Source organism: Cheilinus undulatus, linkage group 20 (assembly GCF_018320785.1).
Source record: "Cheilinus undulatus linkage group 20, ASM1832078v1, whole genome shotgun sequence".
In the NCBI taxonomy this organism is placed as follows: Eukaryota; Metazoa; Chordata; class Actinopteri; order Labriformes; family Labridae; genus Cheilinus; species Cheilinus undulatus.
Genome location: NC_054884.1, coordinates 32,197,278 through 32,222,697, shown reverse-complemented (window position 1 = coordinate 32,222,697; position 25,420 = coordinate 32,197,278). Strand labels below are relative to the sequence as shown.

Sequence of the window (25,420 nt, the reverse complement as noted above, 5' to 3'; positions counted from 1 at the left end):
ATTTCATGAGACATATTGATTGGTTTTCCTTCCAATCAGTAAGCCAAGGCAAGCTCTAGGAGAAATATCTCACAGGAGACTAAATATTCTACCCACTATACTTTCAAAGCAACGGAACAGAAGGATGAAACTCATGGGGCAGACGTTTGCTAAGGCTGTAGCATGGGAATAAAGTTGGATATTAACCTTTAGCTTCTGCAGGATGATATATTATCACCAAGAGAGTAGCTGCCAGGATGCTGCTTTGTTCTATTATTATAAAACATTACATTAAATTTTCTGCCCTTTGTGTCACATGTAATCAAGGAAAATGGAAAAGTCCTTAAATTAGAGAGGAGTCGTGTCTTTTGTTGGAAAATTCGCCTGTAGTATCAGTTAACTCACAGCCGCAGCTCATTTACCGAGACAATCGTATCAGATGCTGATAACACATTTATAATAGACAGCCTGTAGGAGGCTCTTTATATACTTCCACATTCTCTTAGGGGTCTTTCTTACTTAACTAGGGAGTGGTTGCATCAGAATTTGGGCTGGAGTTAGAGAGAAAACTGTCAGCTTTTCCTCGAGGATCTGCTGATTCACATCAGGCTCATTTTTTATTCAATGGATCCTGTCAGAGAGGCTGGATGACTGCACTGTTTGGCAAATGGGGTCAAAAATATTCAAATGTAATGTCAGTGATCCCTCCGTATCAGAAGAATTTTTATGCACAATGGGATTATTAGCCTCTGTAATAGGAACTGAACTGGAAGCTTTAAGCCTACATCAAAAGATAAAACACCAAAACTGCCATTAGCTTCATTTGCATTCACCTTGATGGGGACGTTTACGGGCTCTTTTATTGACTGGGGAGAGGAATGGCTACTGCTGTCAGATGTGTTATTAGATGGACAATCATAGGAGACATTAGGATGCTCTGTCACTGCCACTGACACCCAGAAATTACTTCTACGACTAGTTATATGATGGCGAAAGAGATGTTCATTCATTTTTAAAGGGATGTTGACTTTGACAGAGATCATGTATCAAATATTAACCGTCATAATTGATTGTGGTGGAAGTGATTGTGGTGTCTTCTGTAAAGCTTTTTCTCTATCTGAAGTCTCCTGAAACAGTTAATTGATTTATCTAAGAGGCTGTGCTATGATAAGGAGAGGATTGATGCCCAGAGTTGACTTTAAAATATCAGCTTGATAGTGGCTTCAGCTGACAGATGTGGATCATTTTTCATGGATAGCAGCTTATGTTATCAATGCACTGTGAATTATTCATTAAAAAGCCAGCACTTAAGCCTGGGCCCTGTGGTTTAGATCATTTGTAGGGGGTCCTCCTAGAAAAGTAGTGTCTCTTAGATGGCATTAAAAAGCATCAACATAACTTTAATACATAAAACAAATTTTTACCTGAATCTGAAGAGATGCATGTAGTGGTTGTATGACTCATTTCACAGTGCCTATAAAAAATATTCACCCTCTTCAAGTCAGTATTTAGTAGAGTAACCTTTGGCTGCAATCACAGCACTGAGTCTGTGTAGATACGTCTCAATCAGGCTTGCCTATCTGGATACTACAATTTAACTCCATTGTTCTTTGCAAAACTGCTCATGCTTTGTCAGGTTGCGTGGAAATTGAGCATGAAAGTACTTTTCAAGTTTAGCCATAAATTCTCTATTAGATGATTAGAGGTCTGGGTTTTGACTCAATTACTCCAGAACATTAATCTCTGTGTCTTTAAACCATTTCTGTGTAGCTTTCCTTGTATGCTTCAGGTCATTGTATTGCTGGAAAAATATCTCCTCCCAGGCCGTTCCTCTCTTGTCCTCAAGATTTTCCTATATTTTGCCACATTCATTTTACCCTTTACCTTTACAAGCCTTCCAAGGCCGGCTGCCGAGAAGCATCCCCATAGTATGATGCTGCCACCACCGTCCTTCACAGTGGGGTAGTGTTGTGTGTCTGAGTTACTTGGAGTGTTCTTTTGTCTTTATGGTGTAATGGTAGCCAGGGAGACTGATTAACCGTAACTAGACCTTCCAGACACAGGTGTCTTTGAACTACAATCACTTGAGACACATTCACTGCACTCAGGTGATCCCCAGTTCACTAAATGTGAGACTACTAGTACCACTTGGCTGGACCTTTGTTGAATTAGGTCAGTCACTTTAAAGGGGGTGAATATTTATACAGTCAAAAATATTATATTTACCTTGCTTGATTTATAAAATCAATAAAAGGGTAAAACATCCAATGAGGCGATTACTCTTTTTAGGCACTGCACCATCATACTATTAAATCATGTCGTGTTTCATCATTGTAGCTATTGTCTGAGGTATCATGATCCTAGAAGTCCGTTGGACTCCTCTCAGGATTAGGGGGGTTGTTAAATTATCAGTAAAGTGTGTCTAGGGGAGGTGAGGAGGGCTTTCTGAGAGCTTTTCCGTGTTCCTCCTCTTTGAGGTTTTTCTATTTAATTATTTGGGTTCTAAGCGGGCTTCTCAGCTGGAGTTCGTCTGTGGGCCTCTGCTGAGTCACTCCCACCTAATAGGGAACATCTGCTGCCACGCTTTTTACCACTCACAGCAGAGATATGTGTGTCTGTTTGAGGAGGGTCGGGGGGGACACTAAAGGGAGGAATTAGTGAGATAGAGCAAGCTGCTGTCGAGAAATTAAGTCAGTCTCAGGGTCCACAGTGTTATCTGTTGACTGTGTTGAAACCTTTTTGGTGATGAAATCCAAACCTCCACTTTATGTACGGCATTGTTTGTGGTAGCAGCATAAACACTGCTCTACACGTGGTACTGTATGCTGAATAGGGTCTTGTTCTTTTGAAGGTGTGGTTGTTTCTGTCTCAAATTATTAGCACAAATTTTCAGTGTTCCTATAATCAGCCAGCCAAGACAAAAGCTGTGTCTCAATTTAGGGGTTGCATCCTTTGAAGGGTCCAACCATTGCTTCCTGCCTAGACCCCTAAGGCCAAATTGAAATGGGACAGGCTGGTCCAAGGATGATCCCCTGTGCCACCAGCTGTCACCACCCTTGCCCTTTTATTCCTAAATGCAGTCTGTGGCTTCGCAACCTAGACTGCACCAGAACTAGCTGACATAGCTGACATCACTTACCTTAACCTGTTATAGTAAAGATAACTTAGAGTTTCAGGTCCCCTTTAATTTCTTTGACATTAGTATTGAAATCTGTAAATTACTGCCATTATTTGAATTAGCATGCAGTAAATTCTGAGATAAGATGAGACATGAAGGATACACACTTTGTTGGCCAAGGAAAGGAAGACTCATTTGAAGTAACCTTCAAAATGGGATAGCCATTGACATGCCACCCTCTGAAAACAGGTTATACTGCTAGACTCCTACCCAGAAAGAGTGATGTCTGTAATAAAAAGGTACGTCAATGAAGTATTAGTCTATGGGGTGGACAATTCTGTGTAACCAGAATTTTTCTCTTTCTGTTTTATATTTATTCATCCTGAAAGATTGTCAGTTTTTTACTATTGAATCGTTTATGTTTACATTAAAAGTAAAAAAAATCTGAAATGATATGTCACTGTCATGAAATTGTATTCAAATACATGTACTTTAATATGGAGTAGGACCTCCTTTTGTAGATATAACTGCCTCTGGTCTTCTTGGGAGGCTTTCCATAAGATCTTGAAGTGTTTCTGTGAGAATTGATGATGTTGATGATGACTGATGTTAGATGAGAAGGCCTGGCTCGCAATCTCCACTCCAGTTCACCTCAAAGGTGCTTGATGGGGTTGAGGTCAGGGCTCTGTGTGGGCCAGCCAAGGTCTTTCTTACTCTGATCACCACTCCACAGTCACAGAGTTACTCTGATGACCACTCAAAACTTTATATTAAAGGATTTAAAGGATATGCCTGTTAAGTCATCATCTCTAAATGTATCATTTAACACAGTTGCCATGGGAACTATGGCTTACTGATATAAACTATTGCACTTTTTTAAATATTACCAACAAATTTGGTGTTTTGTCCACAAAACTGCAAAAATGTTGTGCTTATTCCCAACAATGGTAGGTCTGTCAGAGAGAGTGGGCAACAGGGATTTACTGATTTGCCTTACTGGGCTTATTTGCAAATACGATGCGATTTGACACAGTATGATACAGTTAGTAATTCTAAACTTTATATATGCATTAGGTGAATTTGTCTTGGACTTAAGTGCTGCACACATGTAGCTGCTCTTAGTAGAATATGAAACAAAAACCAATTGAAACAACCAGTATTCATAAAAAGAGAAGTACATGTAAATTGAAATCACAATCAACATATAACACACAGGATCTACATAAACATAACAACTAAACTGTTGCTATGTCCAAACAAAACAAAGAAAACCCTGAAGACTTCAGACGATTAAAGAGCTTTAACAAGAGCAAATCCTTGGAAGAAGAATCAAGTTGACATGCCGATTAAGGTGAACAGTCAGCGAGTTCACTGAAAGCCAAACAGTGTACTTGTAATGACCACTGATTGACAAAGGTACGCTAAAAAAAGCAAAACTGGAATCAAGGAGGTCACTACCTTAAGACTTTAGTTGCAGCAAATCTATCACATCTATGTTCCAGTCGCTCTTTAATAAAACTTGCTGATGTACATAAAAATTTTTTTTTAGGGTTAGTTCTCTCTCTAGACTTCCTCATTTCAGTTTAATTGGACACCAAACTTCTGTTCACTTCTTCCACAGTTTTTTTCTGCTCCATCTTGATGATCTAGCTTCCCTGTGCCGCTCTGATAATTCTAATAATGCTTTTAACAGCTGAATTCTGTTGTTGACAATGTCAGCTCGATTTCACAGCAGACAGTTGGTCACGCCGCGAGTGGTCCCAGAATTATTAATATTTATCGTCTTTTCTTTTCCCCAACAGATTTCCTTGTAGTCTGGTCCAGGGGCATCTGCTGCAGTCATGTTTAGGAACAGCTTGAAGATGTTGCTGACGGGAGGGAAGGCCAACCGCAAGAGTCGCAGCAGTGGTGAGTTTGTCTTGTGATCCAGCCACAAACAGTGACGCATCTGCCTGTCAGCGCACAGGAGGTGGTCGCTGGATCTTTGGGTGTATTTTTGGAAGCAGGAACGTGCAGAACACAGGATGAGATGTATTTTGGTTCATCAGTGGCTGCTGAAGACCCTTTTAAAGCTGTTTGCTGCTTAATATAGATTCAAACCAGCTCTTCAGTTCTGCTGCTTGAATTGCTAGATCTATCTTTTCTTTGACTCTTAAAACTTAAAGAATTGTAATGCAATGCCATGCAATCCTGTGGAAATGTTGGTTTCTGCCATGCTTTAGCAACAGTTGAATTGGAGGTTGGATTTGATTGTTTCATCTTGCACAGGAGCTTGAAAGCTTCCTACCTCACCTCCATTTTTAATTGTGTTGCACCTGCTTAATGTTGTTTTCCACAGGAGGCTTGAGATTTTTGAACCTCTCTGTTTAATGATAGCTGTGCCTCTTAAGCTGCGGTAAAGACACTTTGTTAATCTGCTTGTAAAGCTGTTCCTGCAGCTGTTTCACAACAAAAACTTCCCTCAAGGCAGGGAGACACTCATTCTCTGAGCTTGTTAAAACCTACGAGCAGACAAAGTTTTCAAGGTCAAGATTAATATTGTTGTTGTACTCAAACATGGTTTTACAGTGCATTTTAGGGTGCAGGTGTTCAGCTTTATGTGCAGGAAAAGGGTCTTAAAACTGCTTAAAAATGGCTCTAGAAACTAGAGAATAATCTGATGATAAATTCAAAAGATTATGAGCTTTTTCACATTTATTAGGACAGTTTGAGAGAGATGTTAGGAGAGGGAATGGGGATGATGTGCATCAAACCATGTCAGGATTGGAAGTTGAATGTGGGATCATTGCAAAGAGAACTAAAGCCTGTATAAATACGGGTCTGCTTTACTAACTGAGTCCACATTTACAAGAAGACAATGCACTGAAGTTGGATTAGTTTTTTGTAATCATTTTCAGAAGAATCTGCATTCAGAGTGTGTTTTGAAAACAAACATCATGCAGCTGGATCTGAAAAAAAAAATGCTGTATGCATGCCAGGTCAGTAGATGGCAGTGTGACTTTCTAATGACATGTGCATGCGCACAGACTCTTTCCTACACAGGGTGATTAGTTGTAAACATACAAAATGGCTAACCGAGTGTTTGTGTAGATTTGCAATAAGGTTGATGCTTCTAGTGACCCTAAACTAAAAGAAGATTAAAAAAAGAATTAGTGAGGGACTGAGGGACCTGGATGAAGAAATTATTATTTTGAGTGGACCAATCCCAGCCCTTGCGGTCCGCGACGCATAGTTAGGAATTTTTGGAGGTACGCATCAGGCTACGGCTTAGGGGTCCGCATCAACACAGAGGGCTATGTGCGACGCAGAAGCATAAATCAGGCTGTAGATGACAAGGCATCAGGAGTGTTATATATCTTTATTTCCTTTCACTTTCCTCACAGAGCTTCTTAACTTGTTTGCAAAGTAGAGATAGTTGTGAATGGATGATATCCATACGAGATCAGTGTTTGAAACTTGTGTCAATATGGAGTCAGTGTTTGGCTCAGACCTGCCAACGTCTTGTCAGTACTAAAGTCATATTTTTGCTTGGGGAGTCTGAAAGTTAAAAGGCAGAGAGTTACGTTTGTAACTGTGGAGCGATACTATGTCTGATGTTTGCTTGCAGTTAGGACACAGTGTTACATTTACATAATATATATCAAGACATAGCATTGATTCAACAGAACAGATTTTATCTTAAAGGCAAAAAAATGCAGCAAAAAAGTCTATCTCATCTCAAAACTGGTGATCTAAAAACAGTTCATATATATATTGGAGATGTCATGGTATCAAACTCTCATGATCCGATAACACCCAGTCCACGGTAGGGCTGAACGATTTAAAAAACAATCTAATTGTATTTTTTTTTTCCCAATATTGAAGTTTGGATTTTTTGTAGACTACTCTAAAAATGGCACTTGAATGGTTAAAACTTCTATTTTGACACAAATTTTAGGTCAAAGAAATATTGTACCTTCTGGGATTTGGAAATTGCAGCAGGCCATATTGTGATTTAATCTAATTTTCGATTAATTGCCCAACCCTAGTCCTTGGTACAGTTCTTATACTTTATCAAAAAAAATAAAAACTCTAAGCATTAATGAAACAATAATTGCACTTAAAATCTTAAAGTATGGCAAAATAGTGCTGTAGGTGTGCATTAAACTTAAAAATATATACTTATGCTTACTGACCTTTTAAAGCCTTTGTTATCCACCACTGAAAACAGCTATAACTCTCTGGTGATGTACTCACAGATACACCTTGTGATCTGTTGAGCCCTCGCGCTGTTGCGATGTGGTGGTATTGTGAATGCTTCCTGAGGAGTCTTCTGGCCTGGAAGGATTCTGCTCCTCGCATGTTTGCAAATCTTTTTAGGGTGATGATTTGCTGATAGAGCTGTGAAAAAATTGATACGGCAACATATCACGATACTTTGACATCCGATACAATATCGATACTTCAACTCTTAATATTGATTTTTTGGTAAAAAATAAAAATTCATATTTCAGCCGAGTTGAGTATAATACGACTTGCTCACACATTTGTGTGAGCACAAACTGCGAGTTAAAGAAAGGAAATGCCGTTTGCAAGCTCTGTCTTGCTGCCATGAAATATAGCGGGAACACCACCAATGTATTGTGTGATTTACATATACATCATCTCTATATTTTTCATAGTTAACTGTGTAGAATATCGCAATATATCACAATATCATGATATCCTGATATATTGTGATATTATCGTATCGTGACCCAAGTATCGTGATGCGTATCGTATCATGAGGTTCTTGCCAATACTCATCCCTATTTGCTGATCCTCGAATTCCCCATCAAGTTTGTCACCACAGTCTGACGGTGTCTGCATGTTTTTTTTTTTTTTGTTTGTTTGTCTGTCACCTTTTCTCCTTTCTAATTTATGACAATGGGAACCAAAATGCTTCCACATGCAGATTTACAAGTCGCTGGAACCTCCACAATCTCAAAAACTTGGTTCACATGGTTCTTCCTTGTCACCCGTTGCATCCTTTATTTTCCTGCTGTTGGATCAAGCCAGTGAGGGCAGGGCAAAAGATGATGGGTATGCATCGTTTGAAACTGTCATGTCTACCACGACACTGAGATGCCTGTGTCACTGTGATACCCTCATATTAACACTGCTACATCTTTATATTGACTTATTCATTATGCTGGTTGACCACTCTGACCAGTATGAGAATTACCTCTCTGTATCTGATTGCAGGCCATTGAGAGACTTTAACCTACGATACCGACGTCAACTCATTAAGGACCAAGATAACTCTGAGTAAACACTAATAGACTTTTTATTTAATAATTGATTCATGTTAGGCTATCACAATTTTCAAAACTAAATTACTTTTCAACACCACAATGATTCTTAATAATATATTCTGTTATTTTTACTTTAAAAGGTACTAAAGCTTATAAGGAAAACAGATATAAAGTCAGATTTTTGAGTCAAAGCTGACAGGAAAGAGGGAAAGCATTAATGGCCAGCTGACATAAAGGAAGAGTAAAGGGATTTAACACAAAATGTTGTGGAGAAAAAGAATAATAAGATATATTTAGATTTGTAGTCTAGGTTTATATCAGTGAAGATATTTGAAAGCTGCTTAAGTGTTGTTTAAAAAACATAAACTCAGTCATGCTACCATTGGTTTTTGCTTTCTATGCCTTTACATTTATATACTCTGTCCTTCTCCTGTCTTTTCCTGTAATAAGCATACAGAATTACAGGCTATTTGGTATTCAGGAGGTCCAGTAAACATAGATTTTATGTGAATATTGCTGAAACTGTGCAGACTTTTCAGCATTGATGTACAGATCAAAACCATGCCTCCGTGTGGTTCACAGACTAATCCGTATGCCCCTTTTCCCCTTACAGTCAGGTGAAATAAAGATTAAATCACAGCCACCGTGTTACTCTGAAGTCCGCTGTGGAACCTTTTGTTCCTACACTTTCATTACTGTCAGTCAATCCTTCTCAACGTCTCGCTAAGTGGAACGAGGTCTTTGATGTGTAGGATAATCCCAGCCAAAAGCAACACTCAGGAGAGCTATGAGTGCTCATTTTGTACAAGTACAGTCGCTCTCATTTGAGTCTAATAAGTTTCCAGTTATTGCCAAGCTGGTGCAGCACTGTTTCCTCAGGATAGGGGCTTTATTATGGTGTGAAAATGTGCCATCTGAGGGCTTTGGTCCAGCTACCCACTTAACTTGATCAGATGAATTAATTTTATAAAGCTTAAAAAATCATACAGGATGTCACCTCCTTTCTCCTCTCTTGACTACTCTTCTTAAGTGGATGTGTTTATTAAAAAAGGCAAAAAAGTGGTGGCCCTCAATGATGCTTGTTATTATGATTGATTTACTGATGCAACAATATGCCTTGAGGAAATTTAGGGTGTTCAGCATTACCAGTTAGAATAGTGTACTGTAGGGTGAAAATCAAATGAGTCAGTCCAGTCAAAGGCCGTATAAAATGGATGTAATCTCAGTGCTGTCACCTACTGATTTCTGAAGTAGTGTTATGAAGCCCTATGATGCAGGTCTCAACAATGGAAACGCTAGGTCGGCGTAGGTGGAGTGAAGATTGGCCTTAACTGTCAGTCAGATCAGCCATGCCTTTAATTATACACAGCTCCTCGTCTCAGTGTAGTCAAAAGAAATCTTAAAAAAAAAACCTCCCAACCCTCATACGGTATGTGGTAATCAAGAAAAGTGCTATTAAGATCAAAACAGTTTCAGAACCAGGCTGTAAGCATGTTTCCTCTGTATAATGGGTGCTTTAATATGGGTCTTAATGGGCTGTCGGGTGTCTGCAGCCACCCCCAAGTGGACACTCAAGGAACTGCAGTTTTGTATTAGCTTTATTTTTCAGCACTGAAGGTGCACTTAGTTCTAGTGTCTCATCTTTATTCTAAAACTACTCTCTCTATTTTGTTGGTGATCAGAACATTTTATTATGCTAATGCTAAGTTTTGTACTCTTTCCTGTCAGGTAGATTCTCTTCTGTTGCTGACGATGTATGTTTTTAGCACTGGTTTTGCTCAGGATAAGCGCTGCAGGATGAAGAATAATTTATGACTGGAGGGATACTTAATATTTGTTTTAAAATGTTCAGTTTTCAGTGGCATGTAGTCCTTCTTTCTTAACTTATCGTAGCCATGACCAAATACAATGAAACTACAGGTCTCTAGCCCTGCACAATTAAATTAATCTAGTCTTGTCCTGATTTTGACTTTCCCATGATCACAGAAATCAAGCCCACAGTGTTAGACCAGACAGGCAAGTTGAGAGCTGCCATATAATTAAGATCAGCTGATCTTACACAAGCCCTGACCACCTGACGGCCAGCTGATTTGCTTCTAAGCACGCTATTGGCCAATCACACTCATGCTGCCATGTTTAAACTGCTTTTGCCTTGCTGTGCTTTGCTGCTCCCCTTCCAATTTGCTTTTTGCAACCCTCCTCCTCTCCAGCTCCTCCTTTATTCTGCTTCTGACTTAATCATTGATGTCTGCTTTGTTTTGGTTTTTTTTGCTTCTTTCTTTGCCTCAGGCTTTCCTTGTAGGTACAAGAAAGGTTGGAACGTGTGCTGTTCCTGCTTTCCATAAAGCGGAAAGGCAGGGGCTTTCAGGCCGGTGTGGGCCAAAATGCAGAATGTTTGCCTCAGTCTGTCACTGACAAAAGGTTGTAGCAGGATGTAAGTATTTCAAAATAAACTAGCAATAAAAAGTAGTCCCCGAGTGAAAAAATGATTGTGATTAACAATTATGATCTTAATTATGATTATAATAGTCTGGATCTTAATTTTGGCCAGAATTTTGCCACTCATTTATCAGTTGCTGACTATGACAGGAATCGAGGTTAAGGCTTTCTACAAGCACCAGCTGTCAGCCAAACAGACTAGTCATTCAATCACAGCTGGCTGCTTTTTCCTATTGGTGACTTAATATCATACAAGTTGTGGCCTGCTTCTTCTGTACATTCTAGATGCATTCACCAACACTTACACCAACAGGTTCATGCGAAGAATCCCTGCCTATCTGTGTCAGCTACATCCTTGAGAGTGTGAGTATGAAGGCTTGTGCCTGCTGACCCCTCACTACTCCATATGTCAGTTAGCCATGATCTACGGCTTCTGAAGATGAGTTTCACTGCCACAAGCATAACTGATAAATATTGTAAGTAAAATCACGTAATATCACAAAACTAACCGGCATTTAAGTTAATATGGCCAAAACATATAAAACTGCAAGTCAAACTTGTTTAATTGACATTTAATGAGAAGTGTTACAGTATTTTCTGCTATGTCAAACACACTGATTCATCCTCTTGAATCACGATGTCCTTCACTGTAAGCCTTCAAGGCTGACATGAGCTTGCTGCTATCAAAAGCATTTTTGTGTTTGTGTATTAATGTGTGACGTGAAGTAGAGACCGAGCAGCAGCACATGACTGCAGTATCCTCCAGTGTTTTTGTATCTTTTGCCATCACTCTGCAGGGAATCCTCTCCACCCTGAGTGCTGATCTTCCATCCTGGCTGAAACATCTGTACCCTGCAGTTTCATACAGCTGTAGGACAGAAAAGTTCACACTCAATTACATAGACGCTCTGCCATTTAAAACTGCTGCAATTTACTCTTATTAAACATTTTCCAGAGAGCGAGACATACTAATGCCCCAGATGTTTTGTCTCTTAGCTTCTTTCCAAGGACATCTGGAGGTCTGACTTATCTTCTTGTTGCACACAGGGGGCGCTAGTAAGCTACATATCACTCCTGCTACAGTGGCCTGTCTTTAAAAAAGCCCTTGTACAGTCTGTGGTGATGCACTGACTGCTGTAATTGGGTTGTTGAGGTGTGAGATAAGATGATCGTCCTTTTGTTTTTGATGCGGTTTAAAGTGAACTTCTGGCTCGAGGAATGCCAGGACTCTGTGGAGGAATATAGTCTTTAATCTGCAGACAACAGATGTCCCATTGATGTATAGTGGAGGAATTGTTTGAGCCTGGAGTTACTGAGGTGGTGTATGACATTTCTCAAATAGAGTAACACAGATTAGCTGCTCTGATTGCACTGCAGCTGAGTTATACCAATATCTTTCCTAACACATGGAAGTTTTATGTCAGGACACTTCACTGAGCAACTTATATGTCCTCAAACTATTGTTTATAAAGATGTATTTTGAGACTTGTTTGATTTATTCAGCTGTGACTCAAAGGAAGTTTCTTTTCACCATTTCCCCCCTTCAAATACTAAATCTAATACATAACTTATCTTATGGTGAATACTGGAGTCAAACTAGTTCCAGAGTGATGAAAAAGAGGGCAAAAACTAGTGCAACAGTAGAACTGTGCATCTTGACTGGTCTCACATTCGATTCCATTACAATTACCCGACCAACAATCCAATTTGATATAACAGTGAATCATGATCCATCCACTGCATCCTCCATCTTCTATATAACTGAGTCTGGGATATGTCTTTTTTGCTGTCATCTTTTTGAAAATATCCCTGATTTGCTCTGTGGCTCCATGTTTCTGTCAGAAGTGCAGTCTGCAGAGTGCAGAGAGCACCACGCACCAGCATAGCCTTAACACAGGACTTGATTGGTTGAGTGGCATCATGTATGACTAGTGCTACCCCAAAGACAATAAAAGCTTCACCATTTTAAAACAGATAACCACTGAAATGCATTGAAAGCAAGAGTATTTACTGTAGGTCCAGCTCCAGGGAGAGAATTGCATCATAGTGCATCATGGACATTACTTTTTTCAACATTACTACAACCCACCATCACTGAAGCCTTATATTTTTGTAAGTAGTGCTTAGCAACTAATTGAGTTTCAATTTCAATCATGATTTTGGCTCAACAAATAGAATCAAAATGTAAAGCCTCTCTGTGACACTTGTGTGTGTTTTCCTGCAGATTATTGAGTTTTACAGCTAATATGTTAAAATAAGAACAAAGGGGGACATCACAGTCTCCCTCTCGCTTTCTGTCCATTATGCTCTACTCAGGCAGCATGATGTGATGTCGGGATAGCCCAACATTGGTTGAAAGACCCTCATAAAGGCAACACAATGTGACGTTAGCATTCAAGTTAGCAGTAATAAAAGGAAGAAAATTGATTGGAAATGATTAAAAGACGTTCAAAATCAAGTTTACTGGTGTGGATTTAGTCTTTAAAGTCCAGAAGAGTCACCAGAGTTCCTGGCTCTCTAGAAATGCTGCTGTAAGGGATTCAAAGGCATGGATAGCGTCACTAGGACGACACAGCAACTAGCCTTAAGAGGAAACAGGCTTTGATTTATGGTTTGAAAGTTATTGGACTTTTAATAAACTGTGTCACTTCTTGTCATATACGACAGCACCAGTGTGGGAGGTTTTTTAACAAACAAACAGAGAATAATTGTCACTCAGCCTCTAAACTTTACTGCTGCAGTGGGTCCGTTGGTTCTTCTTCGCTGCTCTGAAAACGGTAGCTCGTGAATGCTGTGATTTCTGGCAGGGAAGAGGAATTGAACTCCGGTGTAGGGGTCCACGATCACGCCGGCATGATTTCATCATGCGCTACTTTGTCACATGACATCATGAAAACAAAGCCACATTTTGCATTGCAATCACTTCATGTGGAAAGCATGATCTTTACACTGTCTTTCAGTTTTTGTTTGATGTCAATAGTCCAAGTAAAACAGGAAATATGATCATTTTAATTTGATATAAAAATAAAAGTTACACATAAGGGACAGTGGGTACATGCTGTACAGGACTGGCACTGTTTTTTTTTTTCATAATTTCAGCATATTGTAATTTCTTTTAAAAAATGACAATAGGCTATATTGTTTTAAATAATTTTTAAAAATCAATTTTGTGGGTTGTTGTGTTTTTTGAGGCCCTATATCTAATACAGTAAATTAAACTTAAAAAATATACATTTTATAAAGTTGAGGTAGTGCCGAAAAAGACTATACCAAACATGAGCATGGTATACGTTTTCTGAATGATTTATTTTGTCAAAAGAAAATTAACAAAATAGCAAAATAGCTGGTGGACCTCTAAGGGTTAAAACACTAACATTTAGCATGGCTAAACGAAGCAATATATAAAGTTAATCCTCTGAGGTCTAAGGGTATTTCCTTGATTTTTTCACTATTTTTTTATTCACCTTTTTAAGGTACTTGCAAATAAAAAAATACCCAAGTGTTTTATATCACAATATTCAGGACAAACTCAGCTTTATGGAGGTTTATGGAAACGGAGGCCCATTTTTGTCCCAGAGGACTTTGTAAAGAATTATTTTAGCCCAAATGCTTAATTTTGAAACCCGTCTTTGAACATTTTTGAATCTCTTGTGAAAACACACCTTCACTCATGTGGACAAGTTCTTCTGGTGCTTGAAATAAGTTTGCCAAACTCTTAGCTTCACAAAAGTAGTGGAATATATGAATGAAACAGTAGATAAGGGCATATTGCATATCGTCATATCATTTTTTGAGCACAAGTGATTCTCGCCTTATGTCTGATGATTGGTTTTAGAGTTGTAACAGATGTTGTATGTATTGTGCTACAGGTCCTGTGCTACAAGACGATCAACATCTGTAGCACCAGCGCTACGGGCAAAAAAAGTTAATGTACAGTCCTGAAAGGGCTTTGAAATTTTGCTGAAGCCACAACTGCACCTCTAATCTACACCTGTCTATAAAGGAATGTCTCATTAACCGGCGTTGTGGAGTCTTAAGTTTGATGATTCTAAGGAGAAACTATATTTTCCTTTTGCATTGCGACACCATCATTAATATTTGAGTCAGTCTGTAGCTTGTTGACATTCCTCTCAGTCTGACCACCCTGCAATTAATCTCCTGCCTTTAAAGATCTGAAGCGAACGCCCGCTTGAGAGCGTGCATAATCTCACACCCAGAGATCCAGGCTGTTTGAACAGAAAGGACAAACGCCTTGAAGTTGCAGCAGCTGTGTGGATATCATATGAGCCCCGATTCTTCTCTTTAAGACAAAAATCAGACTGAACCTGTGTGCATGTGGAAGACTTTCTCTCTCATAGGGAACAGCTGTTAACGTCACCTGCAGCAGTCTCATGTACAAGTCGACCCATCTGGAAAGCAGAAATGTGAATGAGAAAGAAACTGTCCCTTCATGGACTCAGTTATTTTACCGCTTTCAACTTTGTAGCTCAAAAACGGAGAATTGCAGCAGCATTCCTTTCATTTCTGTGGCTGAAGTTTTGACTTCTCTCTCCTTCCCGATCCCATCATTTTGTCTCAACTTGAAACAAAGTCAACTGCCTGACACTGCAATTACGGTTTATGGCAGTGGCTGATTGGAAAATGAGAAATGGGGTTGAGAGGTCGGGATGTCTGGACAGAGAGCTATTGCATGACTAATAAGCACTGAGAGAGATGGGCTGCAGCGTGGCAGCTGAAGGGACCAGATGTAGTTAGAGCACAGTCGCTCACCGTCACGTAGAGCTTATTTGGATTAAAAGACAGAACTTTACTCACAAGAAATCACAGAAAACACTGATCATCAAGTTACATTATACTGTCGGTTTATTTTAAAATATCCCTTTTTTTCACCTCTGGTGGCTATGAGAGTTAGTAAAATCCAGGGAAGGGTTTCAAAGTTTTTAACTATGATACACCTGTAGTTAATAAAATGTTTTATACTGAAACTCTTTCACATTTCACAAATACTTCACAAAAACATTGTCAACATATTTCTCCACTTTAATCAATGCTCCCTCTCTTTAACTTTTGGCAAATTTTGGTTGAAATCTGACCAAAGATCTGAAGTATTTTATCAGCTTTGATACTTTTCAATTCAACCACTTATTCAGATAGCAGAGATTGCATTATTTCAAAGCATGTAGTGTTAAAATGTGTTTAAACAGATTCAAAGATGGCAAAAATCAGGTCTGATATTGATATTAGTTTTGAAATAACACTTTAGCTTGTTGTCAATGTCTGTGCTGATGTTTCTCAGTACTTCTTTTGTTATACTGCCAACATCCGTTCTCATGATGGACTGTGGGCTGAAGATATTGGAAAAACTGATAAAAATCTTTCCTTTCTGCACTGAATAGGAAAATGGAGTTTGTCCCCATCAATGTAATGACTGTTTACAGTCTTAAATATGGGCATTTGATATTAGGGATCTGCATCAGTTATAGCTCTAGTTGTCTGCCACTATTTTCCTTTGAATGCAAAATAAATTGAGCTTTTTTACAACTACATTTTCAACAACTGCTCTAAAGTAACTGAGCTGAAATTTCATTTATTTGAATGAACATAGTGTAAGATTGTGCAGTATTTACCCTTGAAAAATTAAAGCATTGCTTGTTTGAGTAAATATTTTTCTCACTTATTGTAACTGATTCAGACCCATGTGATTTGCTATAGCAAAAGCTCTCGTTGCAGTTATGATCAGTTTTAATTCCTTGCTTAACAGGTGACGGTGTCTGCCTGATAGAAAGTCTTGTTTCTGAAATACAAGCTGGTAATAAAAGTTGGTTAGTAGGGATGCTCTGATCAACTTTCTTGCAGCTGATTAGTGGAACCATCTGATCACCAATATTTATTTTACCGATCATATTTTATGTTTCGATGTATCAGCTGGTTTAGTGGTTGGTCAATCTTTAAAGCTTCGTATTGCACTGAAACCTCCTACAAGTGGAAGAGTAACCTCACTGAAGGAGCACAAAAGTCATCCTTGTCTAGTCAACAACATGTTTTACTAACTTTGTTCAACAGAGCTGCAAAAAATCTCCCAAGAAGTGAATTACACAGTGTAATAATTCATTAAATAAAGGTGTATGTTAGTATATAGATATAGGTGCAGCTGCGCACTTAAGGCTACCTGGCATGCTTGCCTGGTCCGTATTCAGCTCACGGCATACTTGGTGCCCAGGACCTGGCCTGGAGGATGGCCATCAGGAGGCCAGAGCAGTACAGGTCCAAGGTTGGTGGGACAAAGTGCTGAACCAGCGTATCCTCCCATACCTGACCTGACCTCATTAGGTAAACAGTGCAAATAGTCTAATGAATACATCTTAGAGCATTAACTTAGCTGCATAATGTATTAATGCAATTATTTTCTATTACCTTTTTAGCTAGAGGGACTTAAAACAAAATTTGGGAGATTTTAACACAGCCGATCAGCTGATGATCAATCGGGGTATCCCTACTTAGCAGCATGACATTGATCCAGCATGAGAGGTAAACTTGAGCTACTGACATTGGTCATATCTAAATTATTTGTAGATGGGCAGAAGTTTGTCAGCAGGGCAGGTATCATCTGATAATGGTGACAAAGTATTGACAAGTTTGAAAACATTGTAGACTGGCAGAAAGGAAACATACTGGTAAACATAAGACTGTGGTTCCTTCTTCTCACATGTTGCACTGAATTTACATTTGGTAACTTTTGCACATCTGCTCTATCATCTTATACAAGGAAAGGCTAGATTGCATACAGATCTGGAAGTCACTTTCATATCAATTGAAGGTCGATGGATGAACATAAATTTATCTCTTAATTGATTCAGAGCCATACTAAAATCATAAATCAGTTCCTCCACAGTGCTCTGGTTTATTCCGCACACAAATAGACTCCATCAGAGTCTGCCAAGGAAGTGGCCTGAGTCCAGTTGTTTATTCTGCACTTGAGTTCGATTGACAGCTCTAATCTGTCGCCAGCCAAATAGAGACGGATCACAGTTCAGTCCAGCCAAAAGCAGAGAAGAAAACAATTCATGGCTGACTTTGTACAGCAGGAAGTTGCTGCCTTTCCACATACATCATCTGGAAACAATGGTAAAAAGTTTATTGTCGATGTTAGAGTGTTTGTGCATGTGTAGAGATAATTTAACCACAAAAAGCAACGAGACTGAGAAGGAACAACAGTATGACTTTTTCACTGAACTGTTTCCTCACTGATAGACATAGGAGGCAAAGTATTGGCTAAGATTATGGTTGAATTTTGTTTGTTTTTGCTCCTCTGACAGGCACATCAGTGTACCTTGTGATAGGTAAATACCTGACTTAAACATACAGTTTTAGGGTGAAAGCACAGCTGTGCAGAGAAATACAGCTATCAAAATGCTGCTTTTTGGTTTATTGATGCACTGCAAGATGGATGGCTCTACATCTCATTTCACTGATCCTGATTGGCATTTGGAGGTTGGAGAAGGTGCTCTTTTCTTTTGTTCTGTCTTTTTATGTTGTTGAATGATGTAAGCTGTGAGTGAAATCCTTCATCGAGGCATAGACTCTACCTGCTTTTGTTCATTTTACTGAAAGTAAAGGAAACGTATCTCCCTCGCTGAACACGCCTTCTATAATTTGGATTTACAGCAAAGCAGCAGCATCATTCCTCCCTGCAGATGAGTCGAGTTCCTGTAACTCCCCGAGTCTGAAGGCAGCAGGTGCCTGACAGGAATCAAATCGGTCCCCCTAATCACTGCACTCTAATTGATGGCTCATTTTCCACAGTGGTGCAGAAATCTAATTAGAGATCATCAGATCAGCAAACAAGCTTGGAGCTCTAAGGCACGAGGAGTGACACAAGAGCCAGCCCTAATTCAGCGCACTGCCAATCTCAAACCTGCAGATTAGCCCACCTGCACTGCGCAGTTTCACTAATGCGACATATAGATCAGCCTCTTAGAGATGCATCATACTGATCGATTTAAAGTGCATTATTCCTTCAGTTATTTTGCTTATTTTGACACAGGAGGATAGATTTTTATCATGTGATCGTAATCAGTGAAACCTAACTGTTCGATTCAGTGATTTTTGAAGTAAGTGAATGAAGGGTGTTCTAATTTAGACATACGAACAACATTCAGCATTTAATTCTCCATTACCAACATTCCATCTCTAGTGGAGGGAACCGTTTTTTGTGCCTTTAAACGGTCATCCTCACTGTTTTGTGAGTAGAACATAAAATAATGTATAAGTTTTGGCTTTATATGCGCTGATAAAAATATTCTGCCCAACCCCTAGACAACTTTTTGCGTACATTATTTTGTAGATCAGGCAGATATTTGTAAAAAATACTCCCCTTTTTTTTGTTCAAGAACAAAAAATATCAAAGTAAAAAAATCAAAGGGAAAGAGGGCACTTAAAATCAAGGGGTTGGGGTAAAACTTAGAATTGGGACTCAGACGATTTATTAATTTAGAAGTACAATGTGACACTTTCACACTAGATGCATTCTTTTTTTACTTAAGAGCCAGTTTCAAAAACTTCCAGAGCACACCACTTCTCCCTCTCCCTGCTCTATCCTCAGTGTTCTGATCACCCTTTTGCTGGTTCACAAAGTCCACTGGCTCTCCTTGAATGTACTGTTGCATAGTGCCAAGACATACAGGCGGGCTGTCTGTCTGGCTAAGATGACAAGGAAGGGCTCACTTGGGGAAAAAAAATCCCCATTTGAAACAAGTTGAGTGACCCATAAACAAGCTGAATTAAGTGTTATCTGGTCAGTGTGAACACAGAGCTGACAACAACAAACCCAGGGGGAGTTTAACTTCTTTTTTTCATCAATAAGATTAAATGTAAGACAGTACTTTCCATTACCACATCCCATGATTTTGCAAGCAGACAATGATCAGTGTATTCTTTGGTTGCCAGCTCAGTTAAACTAAGACTTTATCTTTTTTGATGTTGAGAAGAAGTATACTTTGTATGTTAGTTAATGTAAGGCCACATATTCTGTATGTCTGGATGCTGTGGACTGATGTTTGAGTACTTTCCTCCAGACTGTGAATAATAAAAATCACTGGTTACATCCAGATCCAGTAACAGGAACATTCTTGAACCTCTCATTACTCATGTTTTTGTGTTTTCTTCTGTATTTCTAAATAATTCTGTCCTTTTTTGCAGTGAGTGCACTTTTAAATCTATTAAATAAAATGGAAATGTATGCAACAAATGTATATGCAGACGTTGCACATTTACATATATATTGCAAAGCGAGCTGTGGGATATCCAGTGGACATTAGTGACTGCTCTTACTGCATGCTTATTAATCATTCCCGATCCGATAGATGAAAGAGGCTGCAGGAGGAGCAGCAGCTTAACATGAGCGGAGTCTGGCTGATCTCCACGGAGCGACAGATTGGCACCTACTGCTCCACAGAATGGCCCCTTCCTTCCTGTTTTAATGAATCCAGGGTTGAAAAAAATGAATGGAGGCATTTCAGCGGACCAGGTTTTGGTAGCATGCTGGACATGCATGCAGATGGACAGCATATTGAGCCTGATATGCCCCATTCATAACGGATTAAAAAATGTTTGAGAGGCTGTTTGGAGCATCAGAAGATAATTATAGATGTTTGTTAAGTGATTGAAACAGTTGGAAATGATTGATGCTCTGTTTCAGGGATGAAGCGAGCAATTATGATCATTATTAATCATTCTGCTTTTTTTGTGTGTTGTTAATGAAATTAAAATCAGTGCCGTGAAATTGTGCATGATGTAATCTCAGAAGACCCAGTGGGACTGGAACTCCTACTGCAGCCCTGGAACTCCCAAACCTAAAAACTTAAACACACAGAAATGCACTGAAAAGTAAAAAAAAAGAGAAGCTTATTCATACCCGTAGCTTTACTAATTTATTTGGTGTCACAAATCGACTCTTGTCAGGAGAATGATAATTCATCTCTGTTTTATTTGCACTCTGGTCAGGTTCATCTCATTGCGTCTGTTTCAAACACTCTGCCTTGGCCAAGATTAATCTGTGGGCTCATTTTTATCTCCCACTGAGTTGTGGATATCTCTGTATGTCTTAATTCCTTTGAAATGTGCACATTAAGCTGCTGCATAAACACAGACTGTAGACACAGATCCAGACAATGGATCCATGAATCAATACGTTGCACAGCTGTCAGGGGGAGCTTTGACCTTTAGTTACTAAGGACAACAGCCTGATGTCTACAGCCTCCTCAAGCTTCACAGCAACGTGTCATTTAGCCTTTTTTATTCAGCTCGTGACATTTAGTAATGAGGCTCTTGTCTGTCTGGAAATCTGTTGTGTCAAGGTTTTTGGTCTTTTTATGTAGATGTGTAGGATTGTAGTATCCGGGAGCTCATTCACCATGCACTAACGGCAAAGTAGGCTCTGGGAATATTGTGTGTTGAGATCTTAAAAGTTTGGCCACAACAAAACACACTGCTATTACTTGTCTCATTGAGGAGCATTCATTATCTGTCTCTTGATAGCCTCTGTCTCCCTGCAAATAGGGAGTGGTGTTATGGACTAGGAGCAGTGTCCCATGGCGACTAATTCCAAGGTAAATTAACCCAAATTTGAAATCTAAATAACTGACTTTTCCAAAGATAAGAAAAAAGAAAACAGAAAACAGTAGAAACTTAGCACAATATATCCAGAACTGGCCAATGTAAAGCAATGTAAGTCCAAGTGTGGCTATAGTAGCATTGATAGCACCACCATCCTTTACTTCTCTGCCTGTGCAGAAGCTAACACATAGCTGTGATCAATGTGCCAATTTAACCTAACACAGTCTTCATAGATTTTTATCTCAGTTTTCTGGACTAAATACTATAAGACATGTTACTCATAAAAGATAATCCCTGTTCACTGTGCTTGTTTACACCTGGACAGTAGAGCAAGAGCTGGAGGCCCACTAGCCAGGGTTACAGCCAGCTACGCCAAGAGGGGTCTGGCTGCACCCCTCTCACAGATCACTAGAGTGAGACACCACATCTGTCAGGGCAGAACTACACCCTAGAACTTTCAAAATAAGATTATGTTAAACTTTCAGTGAGGGTTAGGGTATGAGTTAGGATACAGTGTTAATTTCTTTGACTAAAACTATGACTAAAAATGTTTGACAGCCTTTTTTTTTCCATGACAAAAGCTAGACTAAGACTAACAAAAATAGATCTGTGATGACTAAAACTGACAAAAACTAAGTTTAGTTTTTGTCAAGATGACTAAAATTAGTTGAAATATTGATTAAACATTTAAATTAACAACATTTCACAGTAAAAACAGGGTAAAAAAAAAAGTATTGATGCATGTCCAATAAGGTCTTCAGAACTTTTGCCACCATTTTTTTGTTATCCAGACACCTAATCGCCACCCACTGAAAACTGTTCCGCGACCCACTTTTGGGTCCTGACCCACCAGTTGAGAACCACTATTTTAAAAGCAAATATGTGGTGGCTGTCATGTTGAAGTTGCTATCAACTTTTGGTAAACTTAGCAAATAGGAAAAGAGGTAAAGTTGAGGCCAGTCTTGCACTTTTTAAGAAATAGCTATACCATGCCAGCTTGTTGTCATATCAGCCATAACCGGCCCCTAATTATGCACAACTCAGACCCTTAAAAAACTAAAATATATGAGTAATAAAAAAAAAAAAATCACCTACCCTACATTGTGTCCCCAAAAGACATGACCTATTCCAACCAAAATCATGTTTGAACTAAGCTGTAAACATGTTGATTTCTACTGAAGAAATGGACATTTTAACATGGGATATGTATGTGACTTTTGGTGTTTCGACAGTCAGCCTCAAGTGGACACTTGAGAAACTTCAGTTTTTTGCACTTTGGCTTCATTTTTCAACACACAAAGTTCACACTTGACCAAAAGATACACATCCTTAGTTCAAACTAGGAAAAGACACACATTTTCAGTGATTTACTTGAAATTTAAGCAAGAAAGCTGACTGACTCAGACTGTAAATGGACTACAATTGGAAACCTCAGATTTTACACTATGAAATCCACACTTCAGCCTTCAGTTTGTACATTGATGTGTAGAATCTTTAAATACAGATTAGCCCTTAAATAATCTGTTTTCCTTATCGGGACTCGAGATAAAAGTTTTTAAAGACCTGACAGGAAGTGTTTGTTTTCAGCTCTTCAGTTGGTTTTATACCCCGAAGGATTATCTTGTGTTGTCTCTCTTCTCTCCAGAAATCTCATTCTCATTTATAAAGTCTGGTAGGTTGTGTGGTGTTGCTGTTTGAAGGTTTCATGAGTGCTGACATGAAGGGCCATCAGAGTGAAGACCTCATCACTTCCTTGCCTGCGGCCTCATCCGCCTTCTCCCAAAACAACACAAACAGGAGAAGTTACTCCTGCCTCTGGGTCACACACAATATAACCAGTGTCGATCAGGTGGGCGACACGAACCCCCCTCAAGCTGCCAACCTCATCAGCAGGCACCTGTGGCCTCGTCACCCCGCAACCATGGTAACAAAGCTGTGGCAAACGAAAGTGGACTGAAGGTCAGACACAATTCAGACGGGCTCCTGAGAGGGCTGGGGGCTGAGAGACGACAGGCCCCAAGTGTCAGCAGAGGCACTCTTCTATCTCGTAGAGTGTGGGAGGCACTTATGGGTCCATCATTACAGTTCAGTGGTGCCACTTGATGCACATACCAATCCTGTCACAGTCGTCCATGTGACTCTGCTGAAAAACCTCCTTAAGCCCTCGAGACTCAAGACAGTGACAGCCTGAAATCTCTTCAAGGATCTTTTCTCAGTCTTGGTTAACGCAGGGTGAAGTGAAAGAAATACTTTTGTTTAGTGCTAGTAGCAGGTTTTATGTTAGTACTCTTGTGAAAGGTTTTCAAAACTTTTGATGCGTTTAAATTCCCAGGTTGGCAAATCCTGAAATTTGCCTCTCCTAAAGATGAAAAAGTTAAGTTCACATTCCTTACAATAGGACAGAGCAGAACAAGCTATGCTTTGAGATTTTTATAGAGTCGGTGTGTGGAGTTTGTTTTAGTGAATTCACACAAAAAAATACCTCTAGATTAAGTTTCCAGGACTTCTCTTTGGTTTCAATAGTCCCAAAAAAAGGAATAGATATAGTGTAATTTGTGTTAGTATTGACATTTGAAATCAAAACTGATTACAAAGTCTGTTTTTGTTGTTCTTGTAGAAGAAAGGGACCATTTGTATCTCTGACGTAGGATGTCATGTTTGCACCCTTATAAAGGCACAAAGCAGAAGTCAACAGTGGTAACTGTTTTTTTTTTATTAATAATTTACTTTGTTGGTGCGGTAGTTTGTGGTGTAATTTCACCCCCTGACCACTAGTTGGCGACATGTACTGCCAGCTGGCAGCAAGCAGCTGGCTCTTCCCTCTTCTCCTCTGCTTAGACAACAAGATCACGCAAGACTTCCAGTCTTGAGCGAGCCGGTTGCTCATGCCTACCCAGCAGTGCAGCTTCTGCTGCATTCGTAGCGGATATGTGGACTTATTTTGGCTTCCAAAACATTTTAAACGGCACAGACTTATACAGGAGTCAAGTCATTTGTAAGATATGCCACGCCAGAGTGAAATACTTGGACAACACGGCGAACCTGATGCTAGGTATCGTAGCAACAGCTTAGAGGCCAACAGCTAACATGAAAGAAGCCTGCTGAAGCTACCATTGGTTTTCACTCATGTCATCATAATTACCCTGTCAATACTTTGTTTTTTGTAAGGATCTGCGCCATCGTAGTGCAGTTAAGAATGACGGCTTCCATAATACGATCAAAACACTGGCTCCTCATGTCATGCCCTCCTCACAACACAGTCTGTCTGTCCTGAAAGCTGCACATGAGGATCAGTCTTCCTCCACAAGCACCTTGTCACTATGTTAGGATATACAAGCTGATGTACTGTTAAATATAAAGTATTTTAGTACATTTACTCTATATTAATTTATTTTTCCACTTTTCTTTTAAAAATCCTGAAAGCGTTTTAATCCATTACAACAAAGGAGAAAAATCCTCATCAAAAAGAGTTAAAACTCTAGATGATGCAGGACCATATATTTTTTATCTACATACTATACATATTATTTTAATATATTTTTTATTAATAGCTTAAATCTGTTCCGTTATATTCCATTTTAACTTAAAATTACATTGTTATTTATTTCTATAAATAAACATATATATACACACCCACATATACATACATATATATAAATCGCAATATATAGCAATATATTGCAGTGTATCGATATCGGCACCCCTGTACCGTGATACGTATCTTATCGCCAGATTCTTGCCAATACACACCCCTACTCTTTAATATCTATAATGTCAAGGAATAAATTGAAAATATTACATATTTTATTGAATGCCACAGCGATCAACAGATAAAAATTTCAATTCTCTTTTAGAGTCAGGGAGTTGTAAAGAGACTGAAATTCAATCCAAAAATGAGGAAAAATTAGTTTTAAGCCTAAAAATCTTTGATTATGAATAGAAAATTTCCCAATAAAACTAAGTCATTAACAATATAACAGATGTATGTATGTTATGA

General features: G+C 39.1%; 1 protein-coding gene across 5 annotated transcripts in view; it reads left to right on the top strand.

Annotated features, from left to right (window-relative positions):
* Positions 1-25,420, top strand: part of tanc2b (tetratricopeptide repeat, ankyrin repeat and coiled-coil containing 2b) — a 312,489-nt gene that overhangs the window by 71,337 nt on the left and 215,732 nt on the right. For all 5 annotated transcript variants that reach the window (XM_041815330.1, XM_041815329.1, XM_041815328.1 and 2 more), the window contains exon 3: positions 4,900-5,005. In XM_041815330.1, coding sequence (XP_041671264.1) covers positions 4,939-5,005 — 67 coding nt within the window. In that variant the 5' untranslated portion in view covers positions 4,900-4,938. The remainder of the gene's footprint in view (positions 1-4,899; positions 5,006-25,420) is intronic.